The 22,036-nt window shown below is 42.6% G+C and overlaps 1 protein-coding gene across 2 annotated transcripts in view; it reads right to left on the bottom strand.

The window, feature by feature from the left end:
- The window catches only part of LOC139775997 (serine/threonine-protein phosphatase 2B catalytic subunit 2), a 119,056-nt gene that overhangs the window by 53,140 nt on the left and 43,880 nt on the right, over positions 1–22,036 (bottom strand). For both annotated transcript variants that reach the window (XM_071712393.1, XM_071712389.1), the window contains exon 3: positions 2,495–2,619. In XM_071712393.1, coding sequence (XP_071568494.1) covers positions 2,495–2,619 — 125 coding nt within the window. The remainder of the gene's footprint in view (positions 1–2,494; positions 2,620–22,036) is intronic.

Here is a 22,036-nt window from a genome sequence, read left to right on the forward strand (position 1 = left end):
CGAATATCGTGCCGTAAAATAAGGAGAGAGAGAGAGAGAGAGAGAGAGAATGAGAGGGAGTGCTACGCTCCATCTCTCGTGTCTCCCGTAGATAGATCGGCCCGCACGTAGTGCACAGTCGTAAATACAATCGAATCCGCAACTGCTCGTGCGCCACAGCAAAATTATCCTCCGAGAAAAGGAGCATCGCTGGCATTGCCGAGAAATCTCGCGTTAGTTCCGCGAACGAAGAAAATAACTATACAGTCTCCAACAATCAGACAAACAATATTTTATTTTCGTTTCTTTTGTCGGGTATGAAGTTAATGAAGAAAGCGGGGAAAATACAATGTAGGGTAGTAATTAATAACGTTATTAATATTTATAAAAATAAGGCTTTCGAGTAGCGAACGAAAAGAACGTTCCTGCGATTGTTATTACTGACTCTATATTACTTACTGTGATATTACTTTATGTTTGCGAATGTTTGTTTGCGAATATATCAGTCGATTTTAAAAGATTCCATTATGTTCGGTCCATCAGTTTAATTGGAAACAGCAATTCGCGTACAGCTTTGAACCGCCGACATTCGTTCGCGTGCGTCATAAATCTGACGGCATCCGTGCGCGCTTCACAACGACAACATGCTGCGCCTTGCATTATTCAGGGAATCCACGAAGACGCATCTTGATCTGAATAACGGCAGCCGCGGAATATATCAAGAGATTTTCTTAAAAGGAGCCATCTTGCCCGCGCGCTGCCTTGTGAAATGTACTTCGCGGAGAATATATTTAAATCTTGGGTACACGCAGCGCACCACGTGTAATACCATGTACAATATTGGATTGTCCCCTATTTCTTCCGTAAATTTTTGCACCCGGTAGAGATTGTTGTGGTAAAATAATGGTGGCTTTCGGTACAAGTTGGAAATTATATTTCGCAAATGTGTTGGCTATTTTTTTTTTAAATAAATCAATGAATGAGATTACAAATAAAAGATTACACAACACAAATGTATTTTTAATTGTCAAGAATAGACTTTTTCGCACTCTATATCCTGCTTTTATTAGCCCTTATTTTCTGTAATCTATCGTTTATTGTCAGAGCCTTTCTAATTGTTTTATTAAAAATAAAAATTATTAGAACTGTGTCTTATTTTGAGTAAATTAAGAAAGACGAATAAATTCCCAAAAAACGATATAAGGTCTTTAAAATATACAAGAACTATACGATCTCACACACACACACACAATGTTGAATACTTGTACCATTGACTTCCTCCAAAAATAGAAATTGTATCCTGTTCGAAATATCTACGCGTCGTCGCAGCGAAATTGCATTCTTGTGTATCGCGCGGTTTAGAGCGATCGCACTAAAACTTTATAGTTTCTCCCCTGCCTTTCGGAAATTCGCGAAAGGAAATTGTTCGTTACTTCACAGCGTAAAAATTCCCCGGGATACGAGAGAGCGTCGCGAGAGGAGCGCCACTCAAGATGCCGCTCTCGCTACACTTCGAGGTCTCCTCTCGCGCATTTTCTTGTTCCGAGTGGCGCGACGAAATATTGCATTATGCTCGACATGAAGCGTACTCGCCCGTGACGAAATTTTATCTTGCAAAATAGACTACTCGTGTCGGATCAAAGTTGATTATTCGCGCATGCTTCGAAATTACATTCAGGAGAATACTTCCGAGCGCAATACTTCCGGGTAACAAATGCATTGTACGTGCATTTGTATACGAGTCTCCCTTTCTTGACTATTGTGTTCTCTATACTCAAAATAAAGACTCTCTATATGAGAAAATCTAAGGAGTATTTGTTCCAACGGAGCTATCTAGTCGTTAAATTTAAATAAAAAGGTCTCTGACAAAAAATCGAACTTTAAAAATGAGATTCAAGTAAAGTAAGCAAAATATTGATTCCTTAAGCAATATCGTCTGTTGACATGCGTAAAAAATTATACTTTTCTAACTCTTAAAAATAATTATTAAGAATATAGATGAGTTGTTACACGAGGTAAATTTACAGCGATTAATACATCCGACACAATATAATATACACTCGCAATTGACCGTTTCGCCTTTGGAAATCGGAGATTTTCCGAAAAGTTTGTAAAATGTTAATTCACGATTTTAATCTACCTGCGAATGTGTGCGGGATATTTGCAACAATCGAGTAGTATCAAAGCCTCTGAGTATTAACGATTTTGCACTTTCTCTTAAGCTGGATAAGCGGGTGAGCGAGCCGGCGATTTAATAACTAATTAATTAGGACATACGCTAATTACAGAATCCGATGATTGAGTGCTCTCGCATAATTCCCGAGATAAAGCTTTCTCCCCGAGCGATCAGAGTAAATGTTCACTTATGTTTTATGCTATTTGTATAGTATATTCCAGTTACGCTGACATATGCAAATGCAATTAACTTTAAATTGTTCTACACTCTTAATTAGTGATGCAATATCTGCCCTAGCGATCACGATTTTCTACAACATGCTTCTTTTCACGTACTCACCTCGATACTGAAATAACCCCTGTCAACATAGTCGCCGAGGAAGAGATACTTGGTCGAGGAGGGTGGACCGCCCACCTCGAATAATTTCATCAGGTCGTAGAACTGTCCGTGAATGTCGCCGCATACTGAAACCAAAAGTAGATCCAAATTAGAGATGTAGAAAGGGGGTCCTCTCTCTCCTTCAAAGGGGAGAACTAAGGAAGAACTATATACATATAATTAGCAGAAAGTTTTCTCTGCCGCGAATTACGTAACGTTGCACGCGATACCTCTTTCCGAGCGCGAGTCGAATTATGCGAGATAAAAGCACCATTCAAAAAACGAGGCGTAATTACGCCAGCGAGCGATTAATATAGTGCGATTAAAGCGCATCTTGCGTCGAATATATAGACATTAGCGACCCTTGAGAGTCGGTAAACTTGTTTGCGAACGTTTCAAAGTGAAATTACGCTCCCGTGTCGCGAAGGATATGTACGGGACGAAGCGGCAAACGTTGAGAAACTTTGAAGTTCTCGAAACCGAGAACTATTAGCGACCAGAACCCGGAGTGACGTCGGAGTTACTTTGACGCGGTATTGCCCGTCGTTCGTTTCCAATATTGTTTCACATTGTCTAAAAAAAATTATTTAAAAAAAATAAAAATTGACATACGTACATTTATCACTAGGACAATTCTTTTGAAGTGTTCGTACAATTTTCAAAACTTGAGACTCTCTAGCAGACAACGGACAGTACAAGAAACCAAGACGAGCGATGAAAGAATTTTTAAGATGCGTAAAAAATGTAACGGAAAGAAAGTATGACACGTTGGAGAGCGGTACATTGTTATACACACGATGATAAATAAAGACCCATAAACACCCTGCGACTTGGAAACTTAGTTTCCCAGCCATCCAGCGGAAAACTATTGGAGGACTGAATACTGGTGTGCGCCGGCATAACATCATAGTTTATGACTATCAACTATTTTTATTATTCACCGCTTGCAGTACGTTACTTGCAGTACGGCGCTGCTTTCGCAACATTTTCCGATACCGTTCGTTGCAAGGGTGCACACCAATAAAGTTTTTCTCGAACTATGCGCCGCGCATAGCGTGGCCGTCCGTTGTGATAATCAAATAAAAAAAGCGATCTATATTTCAGCTTTACACTTTGGCTCCCGTTCGAAAAGCGCGGAGCGCATTAATGAGGGATTGATATAATATTTGAGCATCGCTATGATGGAAACTGTGATCCACGAGTTACGTCATTATTAAATAAAATTTTGCGTGGTTCCTCTTCAAATACATACGTCAACCAGTGCGCCGCGATCGACTCTATTTTCATACTGTTTAACAAAATTTTTAACGCGGTGGAGAGATAAAACGCGCGCGCGTTTTGCTTCTACAGGGAAAAAGAGAGGGAGATGGAGAGAGAAGCGCGAGAGCCTCGGCGTTTACATAAAATATTATCGCGGAACAAAGGCAGACACCGACAAATAACATCGACGGCGCTTTTTGTTCAACACGCGACGATATATCTCGCGTTAATACCGGGTCGGCCTCAGAAACTGGGACAACGCCGCGCGCGTAAAGCAGCGAAATATGAGGCGGCAACCTGACGGCGAAAGCGCCGGATAGATATCTACGAAGATAATTAAATTGAGATCGTACTAATATAACGGGACGCTGAATAATCGGGTGTAAAGCAGATGAATAAAGAGGACAGAATAGGCGAATGGGTCAGCCTGAACGGCGAACTAAGCGCGATATATCGGGCGGTGTGAGAGTCTCCGTTAATTTTACAGAATTATAATGTTCTATATAAACGCCGAAAATTGTCATCTTACGATTATATAATCACTCTTCCTTATATTCCGATGGAAAAAATAAAAGGCAGTAAAATCATGCCTGAGGGAATTACGAAAATCTACAAAATGTTAATTAAGGATCTGCAAATCGCTTGATCTCGTAATATATCGCCGATCTTCGCACCGCATTACGTAGATTAATGACTCCTACGGAAAATGAGATAATTCGAGCCGCTCGTCTGCGCTTTAAAAGTCGAGTAGCGAGGAATGCGTAGGAAGAAACCTACTCGAGACTCCACAAAAGAACAGGAAGAAACTGAACTTTATTCTTTAGTCCCTTCCCTTTCTCCGCGGTGCTTGCACCTCAGTTTTTATTCTCCTTTTTCTTTTTTTTTTACTCCTAATGTTTTCTACGAAGAGCAAACAGGACGAGCGCGAGTATCGTGGCACCATAAATAAATGATGCATCGCAAACAAGAAAAGAAAAGAAAATACCTCTAAGGAAATACCGTAAAGAAATATTATCGATTCGGTTAAGCGTATTCTGTATAGAACCTAATAAATTTTGTAGATGCAATATAAATATATCCTGGAGAAAAGTTAAAAATTGTAGTTCTCGAGTTTCGAAAATTTATGATCTGTATCTTCGATCTGCTTATGACCGATTTTCGCATTTTTTTTTTCATCTTGCTTCTCGATTCTCGAGAAGCTAATCCAGTGCCCTATTTTTCGCCAGAAAGTATCTTGGGATTCTAGCAAGTAGTAATTTCAGCAACGCGGATGGCACTGGCGCACTGCCGCAAATCAAGTCTAAATATTTCAGACAATCCCCAAATGTATCGGTTTGGTTTGGTTCCCTCTCTCCCTCTCTTTCTCTACGTTTAATTATTCGCCATGCGGATACCGTAGGGCAGAGCACGAGCAAAGCAAGAACGTAATTTCGGCTTGGCCAACAATGTGACCTGACAACGTTACGTGCAATTCTATTGACTCGGCTTTTGCCGATGCGTCACGTGCGATACGTGAACCAACTGAATTTTCGCAGAAACCGCGCTTATAGGGTGTATCCTTTGCGCGCAATGTATTCGCAATCGTGATCTAATTATTTAAATTGCCTACGTCATTGGGGCAGATCGATGCGGATGCACTTGTCGATACCACGCGGAACAGAAGTCGGTGCATCGTCGCACGAAATCAGATCGGCACGAAAGTATCCGGCATTGTTACACGATACGCGGAGTCGTTTTTCACTCGTTGCCTAAAGTAAAAAGTTCCAGTTTCGCACACATCTAGATCCTTTTACCGTAAGTTACTAACTAACTTTAACGGAACTACCGAGACGATTGCCCGGATACGTATACCTGCAAGTTTGTAAACTCGCACCTGGGAATGGAGATTGCTTCAAGGGCGACACGCATGTTTCAATCCGCTAAGTCGAGATGAGTGGAGACCATCTTCCTCTTCCTCTCCCTCTCTTGGTCGACACAAGGTGAATTAAACGGATATTCACGGCGGCGGTTCGCGGCGACAAGGATCGCCGCTAAGTAAGCACGAATTAACATTGCCGATGACATGCCGAAGAGCAATTAACGCGAGACACGAGCCAGCCTTGATCGAATGCCTCGATCCTACTACTCGCTTACGTTCCAATATTATCCCGGAAATTTCTCTTCCCCTCGGCTGAGGAATTTCTCTGATTTATAAAATAGGATAAGACGTTTCGGGATAGCAGATGAAATTTGCCAATCATCTTTCGTTCGCTCACTCGAATTCCGTGTAGCAATAGAGTTTCGCAAAATTGCTACAAGATAGAGGTATCGACAGAAGCGAGACATCGTTTGTTACAAAATTGTACATTCCACGAGAATAGAGAATGATTTTTAATCTGCCTCGAAATTCCTTAAACAAAAATATCACGTTGTGCGCTTTATTTATTCAATTTTCTCTCTCGTCCTACAATTACGCCGTTGTTCATTATTTAAAACTGACGAGACGGACTAACGTCCGTTATCTAGGTTAACATACTTAGTGATTAGAACCCCGCGATGCGCGCAAACCGCTAACGATGAGCGCCGACGCGTTAGCTTCATCGCGTTTTTATTATAATCCGATTAAACGCGATGGTGGTCGTGGTGACTTCCTGCCTGCCATTTAATAATTGGTTTCCACGTTTGCAGTTAACAATCTGCTCATCGCGGCGCTAAAGCGGATTTCGTTCGTCCGCTTTCTCGTTGATTATCGATGAGCGCCGGCGTTTCCGGGTTAAACAGGAGGACCGGTCATCGTGGAAGGCCGCGTACGCGCTTTTAAAAGCTCTCGGTGCGTATTGCGCGCAATTTATCTCGTCCGCGAAAATGGCCCGTCGACGCTGACGAATCGGAGAGCTATTTTTTTTTTCGAGTAAATGTATCGCGGCCGCTATATCACGGATATTATAAGACAAATGTCATTGTCTTACACGACTACGTTATATGTGGCTACACACATACATATATGTATACGCGTATACTTTCAACCTTGTCTTGTTACGTCCCTTGCCATATTTTTTCTCGTAGACTTCTCATCACTCTTTCCCCGACAGCTACATCTTTTTTACCTGTACACGTCCCTAGCTGCCATATATATACGAGAAATATAGGTCAAATAAACATAACTCAAACATAAGCCTCTTCGGTCCAAGTGGGTACCCACGCACACGAGCCGTTTCACGGACAACGTCCGTCGCGGGGAAAGTAGCCAGGCTGTGCCAGCGTGTTAAACGAAGTAACCGACTGCAAGGCTACGACGAACGGTCTCGGCTGTGAAACGGTGCATAAAAATGCACTTACTTAGCCGCATATAAATCGATCCGCTCGCTGTTTACGCCGCTATTCCGAGGTGGTGCATAAACTCACACTCCCCCGTACACCCCTCCAAAGCCGCCGCAACCACTCCATCGCCCAACGATAGCGAGTAATGCTTTCACGAAGGGAAACGCGGCCTGTTCAACGTTAAACGTAGAAGCGCGAGACACTTTTCTTGACGAGATGCCATCGCGCGTTACCACAGACACTAGCATTACCGACGTCACATATACCGAATTCGAGATGCCTCGCCTCGAAACACGCGGTGAACGTTAGAATTTACGGCAACACAGTAAACCAGGGGACGTCCGTACATCATGATGCTTATCCCGACGCCGCGGGATAATGTGGAGCCTTACGAGAGATCGCGTAAACCGTTCGGCTTTCGACGATATATACGGATCTTACGTGTCGCGCTTCGCTTCGATGATGCTTCAAGGGAGTTACTACCCCGATGCGCGTTCCATATTGCATCTGTATCTGAGTTACGGAGTGGAAGAGATCCCCTGCACCGCCGCGCCGTCCCGCTGACGAGGATAGCCGTATTGGGCGCTTTATTAAGAGATTCGAGCCACGTACGGGTGTAACGTGGCATCGTAATCCAACAAACGTACGTTCTATGGCGGCGATGCAGTTAACCCACATCGCTACGGAATATCCTCACCGTAGAGGAGGCCACGAACTTCGTTAGCCGGCGCCGTCGATAAGCGGAACCGTAAACCGTAAAGATTGTAACGGGAAATAAGGTGCAGCGCACTCCCTCCGCTTCTGTCGCAATATGGTCTCACGTGGGATGATGGGTTTACCTAAACGTTGACAGTAATTCTTGTATTTCCGAAAATAAAAATCACGTAATAAAGATATTATGCTTTTCGCTATATCTGTACGCCTGTATGAAACATTAAAATGTTCTCTCGTTGTCTAATGTTGAAATGCTGTGTATAAATATAGGCCAAAAGAAAATCTATTTTATTAAAGAATCGTGACTTTTTAATATAATGCATGAGTATGAGATATCCATAACTTATTATTATGAAAAATCATCATATAATTACGTTTTAGAAACAATTGTAAATTTTTCCTCCTAAGTGTTATCTTCGATATCCTAATAAAACGAGGAATAAACTTATTATGATACAGAGCTTGGACACGCGCTTCACACCGCGCGCCGTTATATTTTCACATTTATGCAACATTCATAGCGAGATCGAAAAGAAAATCTAGAATTTCCAGTTGGCACGATCGGGAGCCTCAAAAACAATCGCGACTATTTGCAAGTCTCAATATGCGAGAGCAGGGAGAGGAAGAGTATCTCTTGGGGAATTCGCCATCGGGCGGATGCCGGAATGCGAGCTCGCTAGGCAGCTCGAAGCTATTTCGGTTGTGATTATTTCGCGATCATATAAATCTTTCCCCTCCCCCGCCCCTGCGATGAGAAACACCCGGAGACGCAGCTTGACAATTTAAGTTACACGACAAGCCCGGCATCCGCGTGCTAGTTTCGCCGCTGAAGAGCCGCGATGTCGTACAAACATTTTCTTGGCACACACGCGTCTATTTGTGCAAGGTGTTTGAAAATTAAATGTCCCCGATGTTCATCCCCTTCGTTAAAGCGACAATATTATTAAGTAACGTGTAAGTATAATTTCGAGTTATAAGTAATTTTAAGACACTTTTCTAAACAAAAAAAAAAACAAACAGTCGAGATTTTCATTCATTGTTTCATAAAAATATGAATTTTGTAACTTGGCATCTTCCATATCGAACTTAAAGCGCTGTCTCTAATTTCATCTGTTTATAACGTCGCGTAATATATGACATTATCATGTTGTATAACATTGTATTATTCATCGTTTTATCTCGGTAAAGTAATTGGGGCAAAATTATCGAAGCAATTTCCGATCTTTTGTCTCCTGAATATATTTCGGACTACCTGTACTTTATTAATTTTCGCATTACGTCAGCTCTCGCGTAATTCGGACGTCGAAGTCATACTAAAACGTTGCTGCAGTGCGCCATTATGTCAGCCAAATTCCCCGGATGACTCTTACAATTAGCTTAAGCAGCTTGTAAGTACAATGGCCGTCAGTACCTGGGGCAGTTTATGCTACTCCAGCACTTCCATTCTCCGCCCATGAGAGCCCTTAAGACACTCCCTTGTATTTCTATCACGTACGATAGGTGACTGGGGATCGTTCGAAGGCGATCGTCATCAGTACCATACGACACCATAACTCCCACATTCCCGTCATCGTATTTTTCAGTGATTCTTGATATTTAGTGAAACGAGACCGGAGAGATCGAAGCGAAATGTTACGATCATCGTGGTGAAAGGTAATCAGAGAACCGCTCGACGAATAAATTGCAGAAAATCGACCCACTCAGCGCTTCTAAATCAAAAAGGGCGTCTCTCTCTCTCTCTCTCTCTCTCTCTCTCTCTCTCTCTAAATTGTTCGATAAATATCGAGATTATATATTGCCAAGGTACGGAAAAAGCTTTCTGCGTAAACTCAGCGTTGATTCGTGACATCAAGAGTAATCTCTGAATTATTCCTCGAGCGGTTTCGAGCTCTGTTATTTTCCAATTCGATATCAACACATCCGATGATTCGTTTAATCTCGCTAAACGTCGTTCGAAAAGAATCGAATAATTTCAAGCGCTTTCTGCTCCCGCTCCCGCCGCGGGCGGTTTTATGGTAAATACCGATACCTTTGCCAGGGAAAACAATACCGCCGCTCGTAGCCGCGAACGAAAGAGGAAGCGTGTACAACGGGTAAGATAAATCTGGCCGAATGAATGCCAGGGGCCAACTTCGCGTTACTGTTCTCTGCGTTACAATTTTACATATTTTTTCTTGCCTTTTGATCAGAACGTAGAAAAAACCTACACGAGGTGCGGACTCGGAAATTCAAAGCGATCGCGAATGGCCTCCGCTTCCGCATGGCTGTTGGAACATTTTTGTCATTTAGCTTAAGTATCTTCAGCTCGGACGAGAGAGATTTAACGCGCCATTAAGCGACGTTAGATATTTTTTTAACATAATTCCGCGAAAATATGATCCGTGATTCGCGATGAAACAATGACCAAAGATTAAACTTGAGTCGACATTGTTCTTTGTATATGTTAATTGTATCTTAAATAAATATTAAAAATAACACGTTTTTTATTATAAATTTAAATGAGTACCTAAAATTAATGCAAAGATAATTTTTTTGCTCCTATTAGCCTATTAATTGAGCTTTACTTATCACTCTCGATTTAGAAGTCATGACGTAATAAACTACAGCGTGAAAAATACGTAACGCAAATACACACGCGTGATCATCTAATGCGGGGATTTATTTAATTAAAATGGAATAGCAAATTAGACGGTGTAACGAACCTTCGAAAATTTCGAAGTTTCCATAGTTTCTCGCTGTCAGCCTTCTTTGCTCTCTTTGATTCACGTGATGGCTGAAACGAGGATCGCTAAAGCAAATTCAAGCATAACGAACTACCGGCACTTATTCATCACGGGCTTTTTCGAGCGCGGAGTCGAAATCCCGCAGTTTTTCCATATCATCTCGTGAACGCTGACATTAGGTTAATTAAACGCGAAAGAGCGCAGACCCGCGTTGAAAACGGAGCGGATCGGTGAAAATAATAGTGCAGTGGCGAGATAATGGAATAGAACGTAACGGGAGTAATGCAGTGCGATAGGTTTCATCGATACCTTCGACTTAAATTGCGATGCGTTTCGCTGCGGAGGAAACAAATTTCCTTCGTGATACGACTTACGGATTGAATATTTAGCGTTTAAACGCGCTATCGTGCGTTTGACGCGTATGGAGATGGAGTTGCATCGTAGATCGAGTTACCGATATGCTTCGCCCGGTGTGTCTTACGCAAACAGCGTAAATTCCCCTTTAAACGCGGAAACTCCCAACTGCGTTGTAGCTCGCATAATGCGGGCGGTAATGCGTGCGCGCCGGTGTCAACGTGGGTGGACGCGCATCGTGCGCGCTCCGTATATCTACAATCCGGCTCTCATCGCGTGGAAAGGATCGTGTAGAATCGATTAATGTCCCAGCCAAAGAGAGAACGTGGCTCTGACCGATAGAAGTCTGCAGGTTTAATGCCTGACAGAGATCGCAGATTGATTTTCCGACACGACGCGCAGCCCGGAATATTACAAACGAGCGCGGAATTACGTTCGATACGTTCCATTATAAATTCATCTCGCTCTTGAATATAAACAAGTTTCCATAAGCAATATTATACAATAGTTGTATAGCAATTTCGTGATTTTTTTTTACCGTGCAATTGTCGCATGTTGAGAGAAAAGATGATACTAACCCGTTGATAAGAAGAAACAATATGTATCTTTTACGCATTGTGGTGTAACTTGACGATATTAACCAAGTAATAAGAAATAATTTAGCAAAAATATTTTATCGGTTTATAATACGATTTTATACAAAGTTGCATATTACTGACAAAATTTTCCGCGGATTAGTTACATATACGTATCAATATCGGAAGCTTATAGAATATTAAACACAGCACGGTTTGGTTACGTGATACTACTTTTTCATCGCATTACACATATGTCATTGTGAAATACAACATAATTGCATTATCATTCGACACCGGAATAACAATCACAGATATAATAGACCTCTAATTTTACCGAGATGATCACAGTATTGGAAAACTCCATTGGCGTGCAGTCGATCGACCGGCCGATCGATCGATTTGGAATACAGACGCGATCCCGGCAGACAAAATCATAACAGGTTCGCGTGTCGGGATGAGAGACTCACGCCTGTCTCGCGGCGGCGCACAGCGTGGCGATTTTATTTCAAGCGATTTACGACTCGTTGAGAACGCCGCCGGGGTCGCGCCGTTAATAAGTTACGCGTATTCGGCCCGAGTTGCAAGCCCGGCGCTAAAGATAGGCACGCGTGGCGATGGACAGTGCACACATCAAAGAGGAAGCGCGATTGTCCGCGATATAAATAGAACGATCGAAAGTACGTAACGCTTTCGCGCTTTGCCTCTCATCCCCTTTCCTTTTCCTCTCTTTCTCTTCTTTACAATCCCTTTACGTCGGTCATAACATGTTACAAATTCACTACTTATGTCCATTTCGATCAATGTATATTAACTTAAATCTCGGTTTAACTTACTTTTTATCTTTTTCTAGTTCTAAGAATTAGAAAAGGGTAAAAGGTAAGTTAAACCGAGATTAAAGTTAATATACATTGATAAAAATGAACTTAACCACCAAAATCATGCGATCCACCTCACTTAGGTGGTTCAAACCTTTTTGTCCGGTCTCGCTTTCACACGAGGACTAACCACCGATTTTGCACGTGATGGTGCCGTATCCGTCCAGTTGAGAACCCTCGATTGACCGATGGCAATTTCTGGACTAACATTGGACCCTCCTCTCTTCGCTGTAGCGACTACCGCGGTTATGTTAGCGGTCTCTTCGCTTTGGCGGAACGACCCTTTCGTCGTTTCGCAGCGAGTCAACTTGACCCCCGGCGGCACTCCTATATAGACCCTCTTCATCTTCCTCTCTGCTCTACGGCGCCGGCGGCGGAGACGAGTTATCATTCGGCGACACACTATCCGGATAGCGTGTGCTTAATCATCGAACACGTAAATGGCACTCGTCAATTCTTGCGGGTTCTTTGGGAAAAAGATTACCAAAGAAGGGTGATCCGATGAACCAATAGATAACATCACGAGAGCGAAACGGGGGTTAAACGTGTCCCTTCGAGGCTACGATGTGTGGAGAAGCTTCTTGACGATAATCTCAACAATAATCGCCATCCGAAGAAAAAACCTCCAAATGTGCGCCTTAAACCGGATCCAGATCAAGCGAGTGATCGCGAACAAACACGAACAAACAACTTGTTTCGATGAGTGTCGCCGAAACGCTTGCTTGATCCGAGCACCTGATGGTTTTACCCCATCGCCACTCTATCGACTTTTTAAATCTCTCGCGCGAAGGAAAATGACACAAGATGAATATGAAATCGTATACCGATCTTTTCTAAGTTTGACCTTTATATTATCAACTTTTTAGGGCCAATTTCATCACCGTCGGTTAAACTCACTCTTCATCTCTTTCTAAAGGGGCAGTTAGAAAGAGATAAAGAGTGATTTTAACCGAAGGTTACAGTTAACCGACGGTGATGAAATTGGCCCTTAGACTTTTCGCGAAAGGAAAAAATTAATGTGCGACAAGATAGAAAGGAATTACACGCGCATCGCGATCGATGAGAACCGCTGTGAGTGTGGACTAAAGTACACGGATCGGCTGATACCTGAGGGTAGTTTCTGATGAAACGAGCGCGGCGTCGTTTTCCTGTTACCGCGTCACACAAGCGTGCGGTCCTTTTACTACCGTATTGCGCGAGGCGCACACGGGGGGGTCGAATCAACTGCCGGGGCTGAAATGTAATCAAACGCCGCCGGGTTTATATCGAATGACCGTGGAGCCGGACAAAACGCGCCGCGTGCAACAGCCGATGAATACCAGAGATAGCGGCCGGACGCGGTGTCGCGAGGAAATAATTTACGCGGTCTGCCTCGCAGTTTTCCGGACTGAAAAAGGTTACCTCTAAGTGATACTTTATTGCATGTTATTCAAAGCCTTGTTCCTACCGTATAAAAACGGTTACGTGTATTACATTGTACAAATTTTTTAAGCGTTTCGCGAAGTCTTTTTTTTTTTTTAAGAATAACGTTCACAAAGATAGTCGCGGTTTGCTGAATAACTTTAATGTCACCCAAGTACGTATTCCATTTTCAATTTCAATTACAGGAATAAGAAATAATAGAGAGATACAAGGACAGATTACTCCTTCGTCAACAATGTTTTAAAAAATGATATAATATACAGGGTGGAGTGTATTTTGTACGAATAACGTGCAAATGGTTAATCCAAACGAGTGTTTAAACAGACTAGAAAATTTTTCGACAAACTCTCTGTGTACCTCGAGCTCTCTCTCTCACACCGTGAAAGGGACAAAAAAATGGCACAGAAAAAAAGGTATATGTGTTTCGAAAACATACGATGGAGTTAGAGCTTTTTCAGAAGCTTTTTTCGCTGATACTTTTTCAGTAGCAAAAAAAAAATGTTCCATCGCTGTACCTTGTGATTACTATCGTGTTGAAACGCGGTGATCGATGAAGAACGGAAAATATACACGATTTTTCGAGCAGCCTCCCGCTCTCCGTGATAAATTGATAACTCTCCCCGTCTCTCCTTCCGTAAATTACACTCAAATGGAATAATTCATTTCATTCGCCGATGACTCGCGCGAATTATACTTGCCGCGCATTATGCCCGCCATTATGTCATCTGGCATAGGTAAGTAGGCAACGATGCGTGCATGGCAACCCGTGTCGCAGTGGAACGTGATCATCTACGTTCCTACTTCTCGTCACGAAATCGGTGGGGAATCTCCTTTAAAGTAGAACACGGATTCCCGAGTTGTAAAACTACCGTGGCGATTCCTAGTTGAATAAAGCCCAGTGAATTTTCTCATGACACTCGGCTCGGCCATGATGACCCAGAGAAACAACAGAGGGAGAGAAAGGGAGAAATGAGAACCGATCAATACGCCTTGATGCGTGGAATAGCCGCTGCCGAAAAAGAAATCGAGTCCTTTGAATTATATAAACAAGCCAGAAAATGCGATTTTTTTATAAGCATAAAAAAAGTAACTGGAGTGTATTGCTAGCTTTATTTTTATGTCGTTTATCACACTTGTTCTTTGCACACACACACAATATTTCTTTAATATACTTATATAATAATGTTTATTTGAAATGATGTTAATTAGAAAGAATTGAATAAATCTTTATCTAAAATTTTAACAGTAAATGCTGTACATAGTATTATAATAAATAATTACTATTAATAATTTTCTTAAAATAATAAGTCATTAATAAATGCCACCACTGAAAATTATTATTTTATTATTTGATCTTCGTTATATTTTTAATAAGTTTATTTTTAATTTTCTTAATGCCTAACCGTCTTCTAGTAAACGTTCCGTAAAATATTTTGATCCTCACCATCTTTATTCTATTGGAAAAAGACAATTTTCATCTCCTGGCACGGCTCGCGAAGACAAGCATAATGATCTTTCGCTTCTGCGTGACCTCGCTCGATGATGAATACGCGTTTTCTCATTTTTAATGGATCCGCGGATGACCTCGTCACGATTACACCCCAGCCAGAGCGAACTACTTCTTACTTCAAAGAGAGAAGAGATCGTGCGTGCACAATGAAACTCACTCTTGCTCTCAAGGGAGAGAAAGAGAGAGAGAGTTCGCCCCCGACCGATATGTCCTCGCTCATAACACGAAACAAATCCTTCCCGAGTATTCTCGGTAACCGCTTTAATTAGCGACGGGATTAATTAAATTAAAGATGTATCTTTGATACAACAAAAGCGGCGCTTTGCGTGTCTCGTTTCTAAATAGGACGACCAAGCGTTTAAAAAAAGACCGGGTACCTTGAATTTTAAATATAATTTTGGTTTTAAGTATTTTTTTAAAGGCGGTTAAAATTTCTCGAGATAAAACGCGACCGACTGTGTGTGTGCTTAACGGACACTGGCGAGATAAATCGGTGCCCCGGTGCGATGTGTAACTTTACCTTCCTCAAACGCCTCGTTACATCGCGCTATCGTCGTCGTTTCCGTCGTACTCGGCTTCTCCGAAGATTGTATTGCGTGTTGAAACAGGCGGTCGTAGTAACGAGGCCTCAGTCCCGCCGCCGCCTGTTAGTCGGTCTCCCGACCGAGCTCTAACGAATCGCTCGTGCGATTTATTCGCGACGTACACGAAAAGAAATTCGCCGGATTACCGGCCGCCGAGAGATCCGTGAGATCGCACGTCGGAATTTTATTTGCGTCGTACGTCGCTCGGCACGTAGATTAAGCGACGTTTCCCGGAATATCTGCACACAGCGATAGAGACCGCGGTTAATTCGCTGCACGTAACGCGTCGCGGCGGAGAGCCTTAAAGATGGCCATCTCGATGTATAACAATGTAACGGAATTGTTCAACGAATATAATTCAACAATTGCGACTCTACCAAAATTACTTTTTGCGAATTAAGATGTGCCAATAAGAAATAGAATATTTCAAGAAAAACGATTAAAAACAGAGTTATTTTCTTTCTTTCTCTTCACTCTCCTTCTCCGACGATAATTTTCCATTTTGTCTTATGATCATATCTTTCTGTCGTAAATATGAGACTTAACTGTGACAGGCAACCAGATTGAAGCCGCGATAAAAATTAAAGACTAAATTCTTCATAGGCTCCCCCGATATCCACGAGTGGGAGAAATCGAGCCTCGAGGGCGTTTCTTCGTGATTCGTGCTTTCTTTTTCCCGACACCCGTTACGGGCCCCTTATCTCTGGCAGCCGTATCTACGGGGGAGTACATGCACCCTCGCGTGTCACGCTCGCGGGATATAACGTGAGCCCGCCCTCGACGGAGTTGCCCCGGGGAAAGAAAAAAAAAGAGGAAAGAATAAGCCGCTCTACGAGCACTTAAGTCGTCCCACCCCCCGGCGCGGTTTTGATAAAATAAAATAAATATGCAAGAGGAAAGAAATAAATTTCAATATGGCGTATATTTCATCGGAATAAAAGTTTCATTGCTATTCGAAATAATACTTGTTATCATCCTTTTCTCCATATCGACGAAATCACAAAATAACGAATACGCCTCTGAATGGAGAGCGTTCCGCTCGCGACGTTCGATTAACCGCATTAGTTTCTCCTCACGAACGACAAAAAACCATGGGAACGGCCGTTCGCATATAAATTCATCGCCGTCGCGATGCCGATTCCCCGTCCCCTCCCAGTCCATCCCCGTCGCCTCCCGACCGGCCACGACAGGGATCGAATCGATGCAAAGTTTGAGGGGCGCGATAATATAAAAAAAAGAGTCAAGCTTTGCTTTGAAATAGATTTCAATTTACGATCCACAGGCCGGATTCGACTTAAGGGCGCGGTAAATCCCGCGCTATTCCACCCAACTTCCCCGCTAACTTTATCGGCCCTGACTGGAATCGGCAGCCTTGAACCCGCGCGCCCGTAGCTCCATCATCTTATAATAACTCCGGCATGCACGTCGAGTCGGGACACACTTGCTCTACATTCCGTGTAACTATACCTCTATCGGGAGGCGGAAGGCGGTGACCGGGGGGCTTCGAGCGACTTTCGTGCGACTGTCGGCCGCAAAACAACGAGACGTCTGGCTCTTTCCGTTTCAAGGTGCAATACCGTGTCACTCGCGTCGCGTAGAACTTTAACTTTTGAGCGGAACACGGAATAAACGGAGAGTCCGTACGCTGTGAGGTAGGTATAAGACCGCGGAGAGTGCGAATGAAAGGTGAAATAGCGGCTTCCTAACTGCGAAACTGTCTTTGCGATTTCAAATATCTATATAAGGTCGAATAACACTGAAAGCGAGCAGAGGGAGAACCGTTAGGATTCATTTTTAATCACAATTATGGTATAATAAATGCTTGAGTACACGAATCAATTCAGTCGCTTCTTTATCTCATAGGAAAAATCGAGTTAATATCAGAGCCTGCAATCCCGGGGGATGTTTATTCAATCGCACCATTAATTCTTTTCCTTTCTTATTTCGCGCACCACAGTGGGTAACAACCAAAGGTTGGCAGCAGTCGGGAGAAAAAGACAACAATCATAAGGGTTCTCCGCCGCAGAATGAGATCAAGATAGATAAGCCCTAGAAATTGGTGGTGTGTTGCCAAGATACGGTCAACATGCCACTGATAAACTTTTGTGATCCGATTTTTCCCGTTTGTAAGAATCGATTCATACCTTTGAAAAATATATATGTGAAAAAAGGGAGAGAGAACTACGCCGCAGTTTTTCTTCGCGATCGCGATCCCTAAAACGCTTCACGGAATAAAAGAATGAAGGCGGAAGAGCGGTGAAAAATAAGGAAAGGGTGGGTTGCCACACGTTACTGGCAACCAATAAAACGCGAACACGAAACAACGGTGCTCCCAATCGTGCTCGCCGGTTGTGAAAGTTGCGCGATGCATCGCCGGATGTCGTTCGCCAAATCGCGGGAATCGCGTCCGCGGCCTCTCCGAGGCCGTCCTTGACCCCGCGCAAGGCGCGCAAGGTCCAAGGATATACATCCGGCGAGGTAAGCTCAACCTCGAAAAAGAGTCACGAACTGCGTTATTGAAACCCACCCAGATAATATCTGCGAACGGATTATCGCGTAATCGGTAACTCTTAATTATTATGGTCTGCATGAGCGATATGCCAGCACTCAAGATGCCATCGCCTGCCGGTTATAGTATGGACACGCAGCACACACAACTTATATAGGATGTTCCTCGCTAAGCGCACTTCCGCCGAACCGCGGATTCTTCGGGAAGGAGGGAATGTTTATCGCAACTTAACCAATCTTTAACATTATATATTTCCATAACTAAGTCTTCGAATGAAGAAGTAAAATCTACTTAAAACTGATACAATATGATTTTATCGCTTTTCTTCGATTTTTCTTCTAAAGCTTAGTTTTCGAAAGCTCTTCATTTTTAATCGCTTATTACCCACAAGTTATAATTGTCTCAATATGTATAGAAAATCAAATCAAAGTTGATGAAACAATCCATAACTTTTAAGTAGCAACAAACATTCTGTATATTTTGCGGAAGAAATAAAAGCTAATGCAGAGGCGGAACGTTCTATGTTTCGTAACTTGACGATTTAATAACTGCATTTTATATTCATCTTTCATATGTACATATATCTATATTGTTATACATTTCCCGACTGTCGCATGGTACATTTTATTGCGCGGCCGTTAAACGTTAATGACAAACGGCGAATAGTGCAGTTATGCAGCGAAACGTACAACAACGATGCCCGACGATCTATAAGAGACGTTTACTGTGCTATAACCCGGCTCTCCCTCGGCCCGTCAGCATTTACTGAGCCACTTTGAAAACTCATTATACCTGGGCACCGCGGTTATGCCCGATCTTCTTTTTGCCGACGTTGACGCGTTTTAAGCGTGTGATAGAGCAAACGCGAGGTGTCTATCGCGAGTCGAACTCGACGAGAGCCATCATTGGCGTTCGTTGAATAGGACATTGTAAAATATACTGCAAATTGATTCGTCATTCTTAGAACCTTGTGCTTGAGAAGAGATAAAGATAGAAAATGCTCTTTGTACGTATTAGGATAGGTATAGTTTTTATAACGGAGTCTCTCGCGACGCGAATTTTGCCGACTTCGAGCTTACACTTTTTACGACCACGGATAGTAATTTCGGAAAATAGTTCGCGGTATAAAGCGTTTGGCTCGCCAGAGCCCTTCGCTTTTGAAAGGCATAGTCGACCTAGTTTTGCGCTGCGCCGCATCTTAGTGCATTTCGACTTAGCGTCTTCTGTGCTACTTCTTTCTCGCGTCTATGTCGAGTTTGCAGCGGCTGTTTATACGAGAACGACTGCTAACCACTTTACAGCCCTAAAGAGAGAAGAAGAGGTAGAGTGCGGCGTAACCATGAAACTTGCAGGAAAACTTGTCAAATCGATATACCCTTCCTCTCTCTACCTTTCCTGTGTATACATGTCAATAAACGATGTATTTATTTTATTTTTATTTAAAAATATAAACAAGCGTATAACCAAAAAATTATATTGCGTATACGATTGTATCATTTTCACTTTGCGAGTAGTATCGATAACTCGTATGTATAATATATTTCCACGAGGTTTCATAACACGGTATATTCCATGCGAATTTCCGCTATATTTTTCCATAAATGCTCTCCTATAACCGTTAATTCGCTTTTTCGCGAATAATATTCTCGTAATCGTCAATTCGACAGCATTGATCGTGTCTGTTTGCCAATCTCGGGCCGTTTATATATATAAAATGGGGTTTAATTTCAGCTTTCGCTCGCTAATTGGACTGGAGATCCTTCGTGGACAACATGATTTATTACTGATCGTTACGAAATGACTTCCTCTTTTGGGCAGTAACGATATCGGCGCCGAGTACACTCGGATATGCGGTCGCATTTGTAGATAGTGAATCTTAGCTTTGACGACCCTCATCTTACAAGTCCAAGACAGCACGGTGATGTACAAAGGTACAAATTGTTATCTTTATAACGCATTCGGTCGGAATTCCGATTGTAGAGAAGGCAAACGTTCACGTTAAAGCGCTACCTCATTTAATTCATTCTTTTGTCTCCGCTCGACTGACGCGCAAGTTAAGCTTGTAATTGGCGTGAGGATAAAGCCGAATACTCCCCCGATCGAGCAAATTGGTTCCGTGGATTAAATAAATAATTAAGGCCGTTATCCCCCGTCGATATCCGTTGACTGACAATACGGGTAATTATCGACAAAATTCGTAATTAGATATTGAGAACGACAATATTTTCCTAACAAGAGAATATACCTCCATATATCCAATAATCGTATAATGATACATTCATTCCGCGTTAAAGTTCAAATTAGCTCAGATGATCTGCGAATTATTCGTTGTATATTACGTAATACTTTCTTCAGATTCTGTAACGAAATTGTGCTCGTAACAATTGTATTATAAAAATCGTACATATCGAGAGGTGGAGGAATATCGATTTGAGTCCGATTGCACATACATCGCTACATAAAAGTTCACACGTGCCGGTGTATATCGTGCCGTCAAGGATCAAATATCGTACTTTCGAATCCACGTGGAGAGAAAAGAAATGTTAAACCTGGCAACCGTCGCCAGCTTTGCGCCCTCCTTTTTACGACCCTATCCCGATATCGATTGCGTCTCCTTGAGAATTCTGTGTCTCCGAGGATGGCACTTTATACGAACACATCGTTTCGCGTACCGCACAAACGGAATTTGTATTCGGATCAGTACCGGCTTGGGAAATGGATTCCGAGCTATCTGCCCACTTTCGCCGACTTCCTTTCCGCATCTCCGGGGGGACGTCTCGGTTAAATCATAATTATTGAATTATCCATATCGATTCGATTGCAAACGAAGTCAATTCGGTGTGCAAAAGTACAGAGGCATTTTGCTTTCCTTGTCGCGTATACAACACGCAAACGCGATATTGAATAACAATTTTAATCTTGCGGCTAATGGCAGTTAGAATTTATTTTTATTTTTCACATTCCCAATTTTTACATCAATTCCATATCAACCGTATCTTTTTTTCAAGAGTACTCGCGCGCGAACACATATACTTCTATGTAATATATACATACACATATATCCTCTTCTAAATGTATATAAGTTTAAAATAGGAAGAAAAAACCATGCAAAATGTATAACAATGGAGAATACTTTTGTTCTCCTATATTCGAACAAACTTCGCATCGCACTGCGGCGATATAGAACAAGTTCAACGCGATGTATATACTCGGCGATGCAGATATCAACGCGCGCGAGTGGTATCAACTACAAGACACTACGTATGCATTAAAGCATCAAGTATTAAGGGCGCCGCTTCCGCAAGAACTTCGGTTACGCGTTAAGGGAGAAAATTGGGGGAAACTTCCTGCCGGTCCGACAGGCGCCATCGACCGAGCGTACAGGCGTTTCATCTCGTTACCATTTAATAAGATAATTAACGACTCCGCGCGGCGGACGAGAACATTCGTGCGCGAGTGTTTTATCGCGTCGACGTAGCATAGAAGCCTACGTACTATGCACAAACATACACACACTATTCTATCTCTTTCTCTCAATTAATGCTCCGAGAGTGGTCCCGCAACTTTGCGTTCTCCACGTTCCATCGGGAGTTTTCTAAATAATATATCGCTATGCGACGCACCGCTGCCGTCCCGGAGACTCTTGCCATTGCGCTTTAACCGCTTTGCGCCGC

This window comes from Temnothorax nylanderi, unplaced genomic scaffold (genome assembly GCF_030848795.1).
Source record: "Temnothorax nylanderi isolate EJ_2023f unplaced genomic scaffold, tnyl_v1.0 TNYL_tig0005_pilon, whole genome shotgun sequence".
NCBI classification, from domain to species: domain Eukaryota; kingdom Metazoa; phylum Arthropoda; class Insecta; order Hymenoptera; family Formicidae; genus Temnothorax; species Temnothorax nylanderi.